Source organism: Echinops telfairi, unplaced genomic scaffold (genome assembly GCF_000313985.2).
Source record: "Echinops telfairi isolate 266 unplaced genomic scaffold, ASM31398v2 ScPeMD7_7469;HRSCAF=8507_0, whole genome shotgun sequence".
NCBI classification, from domain to species: Eukaryota; Metazoa; Chordata; class Mammalia; order Afrosoricida; family Tenrecidae; genus Echinops; species Echinops telfairi.
The window spans coordinates 38,265,587-38,269,999 of record NW_022111372.1 but is presented as its reverse complement, the minus strand read 5'-3'; the positions used below and the strand labels follow the sequence as shown (position 1 = coordinate 38,269,999).

At 51.2% G+C, this 4,413-nt stretch overlaps 1 protein-coding gene across 1 annotated transcript in view; it reads right to left on the bottom strand.

The window, feature by feature from the left end:
• LOC105978872 (keratin-associated protein 10-8-like) overlaps positions 1–196 on the bottom strand; it is a 3,744-nt gene extending 3,548 nt beyond the window's left edge. Inside the window, exon 1 of the mRNA XM_045284545.1 lies at positions 4–196. Coding sequence (XP_045140480.1) covers positions 4–190 — 187 coding nt within the window. The 5' untranslated portion in view covers positions 191–196. The remainder of the gene's footprint in view (positions 1–3) is intronic.
• Between the last annotated feature and the right edge of the window lie 4,217 nt (positions 197–4,413).

Genomic DNA, 4,413 nt, shown 5'->3' with positions numbered 1-4,413 from the left:
CACAGCAGGAGGACTGGCAGCAGGAGGGGGCACAGCAGCAGGACTGGCAGCAGCTGGGGGCACAGCAGGAGGGCTCACAGTAGCTCTCAGGGCAGTCGTCCACCTCCCAGGAGGAGCCGGTGCAAGACTCAGTGGAGCCAGGCAGGCAGACTCGGCTGCCATAGCTCAGGTCACTGGAGCAGACGGACATGGTAGATGCGGCCTTGGTGGGTGGGTGGAAGGCGAGGTGGTAGAGGAGGAGGGGTGAGTGAGTGAGTGGGTGTTTCTGGTCTGTGGGCCTTTTATATGACTCCTGACGAGTGTTGTCCCAACAGGGCCTCCCCCAGGCCTTCCTGCCCTGGTGGAAAACACACAGCTTGTGCACTTCCCCTTCCTGGAGTTGTGGCTCCGCATTGGCTGTCAGCTCAGGGAAGCAGGACTTGTTTTAGCTTCCTGGAGGGACGCTGCGGTGGGGGAAGACTAATTACTCCAGCAGAGGGCTTCTGTGGGCTGAGGAAGGACCCCCATCTCTGAGTGCACTGGTCCCCGACACACACCATCCTCTCCCCCACCGGCTGATCATCTGTAGTACTGGGGGCTCTGCTGGCTTCTTCAGCTCCCGGCCTTGTGCCTCCCGACCTTGTTGGGTTTCTAATCAAAGGTCATGTGGGTCCTGCTTTTTCTGCAGTGCCACGTCAGGGGTCGGCCCAGTGCAGGAAGCTAGCTCGGGCTGAGAGGCTGGACCCGTCTCATTCCTCATGAGCACCACTCTGGGGCAGTGGAGCCCAGGGGAGCAGGTTTCCTCCCTGAGTGCGGAGCATAGTAGCACGCGTGCGCACACACACACACCTCGTGTCCACTCAGGCCTGAGTCCAGGGGACCGCTGTGGATTGTGGCGTACAGGAGAGCTCTCACCGCCCCTCCCACATCTTCCCCTGGCGCCGGCGCATCTAGCATAGCCCTCAAGCAAGGCCTCCGTCTCAGGTGAAGACATTCTCCGCGGTACGTTGCAACGGAGGTCACGGCTGTTAGTCCATAGTTGAATTCTTACTTCTTCTTCCGGGAGAGACCCAGGTGTGGCTCCCAGCCATTCCCCCTCGCGCACAGCCGCCACCAGCCTGTCTGCGAGACTTGCAGGTTGCTGGAATGCCCAGTGGGTTTCAGCCGAGCTCTCAGAAGAAGCAGGACTGGGGAGACCGTTCTGTGATCTACTTCGAAAACCAACCCTCGAGCGCCCTATGGATCGCAGCGAGCCGAGCAAGCAGGGGGGCGCAGGGCAGGAGGGAGAAAGGCCCTCATTGCCGCTCCTTTGAAAAGGCCACCAGGTGAAGGAGGCATCACCAGGGTCCACCTGATGGACAGGTTAGACTCCACCCCTAACGCCGCCCTAGTACCAAGTTGATTTCACACCTAACCACCACAGCTACTTTCCAGAACTGTCCTCGGTTTAGATTTGTCTGTTGCTGTTGATTTGGACTCACGGTGATATAATCCACTAGCTGCGGTTCTCAACCTGTGAGTCGTGACCCCTCTGGTTGTCGAACGACCCTTTCACAGGGGTTGCCCGATTCATCACAGTAGCAAAATGACAGTGATGAAGTAGCAACGAAAATAGTCTTATGGTTGGGCGGGGGGGTGGGGGGGGTGGGGTGGGGTGTCACCGCCACACGAGGAGCTGTCTGAAAGGGTCGCCAGGAGGAAGGTGGAGAACCACTGCGCTGCAGCGTGGAGCTGTACCAGCAGCTGTGCGTCTTGGTTGTCATAATCCTAAGAGAAGCGTGTGTCCAGACGTTTCCTCTGTGCTACACCTGAGTGGATTGAGATGGCCACATTTTAGATGATCCGTTGAGCTTTAGGCTGCAGTGACTATATTGGGGGGAAGGTTCCCACAAATGTGCTGTCATTTATTTGGTGTGTGTGTAATTGGTTTGTTGTATTTCAGTGGCCTGCATGTTACTTTGACCTTGAGAGGTATGCCACCGATATTTGAGATATGTGCAGAGTCCACCCCTGGTCCCCAAGTTCAGTGGCGTTTCCAGACTATCAAGACTTGGAAGAAGGAATGGCTGGTAGAATGCTGGGAAGTGGGAGACACTCAGCATCCGACTGGAGAAAAACTGACTTCGCCAAGGAGGAGCTGACCTTGAGGACGTGGATGGAGCAAAGTTCTCAGGACCTTCCCTTGGCGATGGGTGTAACATAAAAGGAGAAGAAACAGCTGGAAATACCTATTGGTAATCAGAATATGGAATGTACAAAGTCTGAACCTAGGAAAATTGAAAATTGTAAAACAAATTTGGTGAAACACATACAGCTTGATAGCTTAGACATGCATGAGCTGAAATGGACCGGCATGGGCCCTTTGGGATCAGATAATCATAGGCATGATCATGCTAAGAGTGACCAATGGTAGCGGAAAGGCATCACATTCATCATAAGACACAGTTGAGAAACGTTGTGAAGTACCGTGCTGCTCCTTGGGAGAAAGATGAGAGGCTGTCTGCTCCTGGGAAAAGCGGCCATCTCTGAAGCCCAAAGGACAGTTCCACTCTGACTGAATGGCGACGAATTTTTTACCTTGAGTGAAGATCTGAGAGGGAGCAAGCAGAGATGGGGGAAGAGAGATGCCAAGCCACGGGGAGATCTCTAAGGAGCCACGAAACAAATGCCAAAAGACAAGCGCCTTCCCCAAGTCACCAGAGGTAGAAAGGCTTCCCCTAGGGTTCGTTCCCTGAATTTGAACTTCTAGCCTCCGGAAGTGTGAGAAAATAATTCCTTCTTTAAAGAGAAACAAACAAAAGACACAGTCAAAGTGAAAGGGCTGTCAATGATCAATTTCTAAAACCATGAGCAACAAAATGATGATAAGACGGGACCATAATTTGAATAATGAAGTAAATATTCTTTAGTCCATACGGAAATACATCAACCGCAAAACAGACAAATCAATAGGAAAGGCGGGACAACTTCCAGAAGAATTTCTGGGAATCAGTGTAGATGGGATGGGGAAATGAAAATTCACCGTTAGAACACCACAATAATTATCCCTGGATGCAAATCCGTAGTGCACGTTAAAACTATTGGATCAGCATTTGCATGGTCTCAAAGTCTCGCCTCCCAATTTTACTAACCGCAAAGGGGAAAATCGTTACATCACGTGCAGAGGACGGCTACGCACCACCTACCCCACGTGAGCGAGCGAGGTTAGGCAGGTTCAGCTGTGCTGTTCCGTGCTGTTGAGTCAGTTCTGATGGAGAGTGACCTTCAGTACGACACAGAGCCAGGCACTGCCCAGTCCTCCCATCCTCACCCTGTTGTGATCTTTGAACCCATTGTTCACCGTGTCAAGCCATTCCGTTGAGGCGCCTCTTCTTTACAGTAGAACCTCTGCTTGACCAGCTATTATATCCTTTTCCAGGGACCGGTGGTTCCCCCGATGTTGTCAGGGCCCCTCGAGTTGGTTATGACCCGCCATGACCCTCTGCACCACAAAACCGAACACGGCACGATTCTGCGCCTTCCTTTGCCCGAGTCTGTTGGTACAGCCACTGGCTCAGTCCATCTCTCGAAGGGCATCTTCTTTGTCACTGCCCGCGCTTTACCCAGCATGATGTCCTTCTCCAGGGACTGGTCTCTGTGAAGCACTGTGGCCTTACTCTTCCGAGACACATCAGTTTGTCCTTTTAGCAGTCCGTGGTGCTTTCAATGATCTTCTCCAGGTCCAGAGTTCAAGTGCCTCGGTTCTTCTGTGGTCTTCTAAGTCCATGGCCAACTTTCACATGCAGGTGAGGCCATGGAGGATGCCAGGGCCGGGTCAGACGCACCTCAGTCCTCAAAGTGGCATCTGCGCTGTCCAGTGCTCTCACGCAATCCTATGCAGCAGAGTCACCGAATCCAACATGTCTTTTAATCTCTTGGCTGCTGTTGGACTTGGTTTGCTGAGGATTTCCGTGTCTGCATTCTGAGGAAGACGGATCTGTAGGTGTCTTTTCTTGGAGTATTTTTGCTTGGTTTTCATCATGTTGCCTTCATAAAGGATTTGAAAAATGTGTTCATCCCTTCCATTTTGCTGAAAGGGATTATGGGAAATTGCCAATGTTTCTTCTTTAACCAGTGAACTATCTGGATCTGAAGTTTTTTTTTGTTGGGATTTTTTTTTAAATTTTTGAGCTCACTCTCTCTAATAAATATGAGGGGGGTTCACAAAGTTTGTGGGAAATTGGAATGAAAAGAAAATGGAATTCCCCACAAACTTTTTGGCGCCCTTCACATAGGACTTTCTGGTCTACTTCCTCATTAATGAGGTATTTTTTTAATCATTTTATTAGGGGCTCATACGACTCTTATCACAATCCATACATACATCAATTGTGTAAAGCACATTTGTACGTTCATTGCCCTCATCATTCTCAAAACATTTGCTCTCCACTTAAG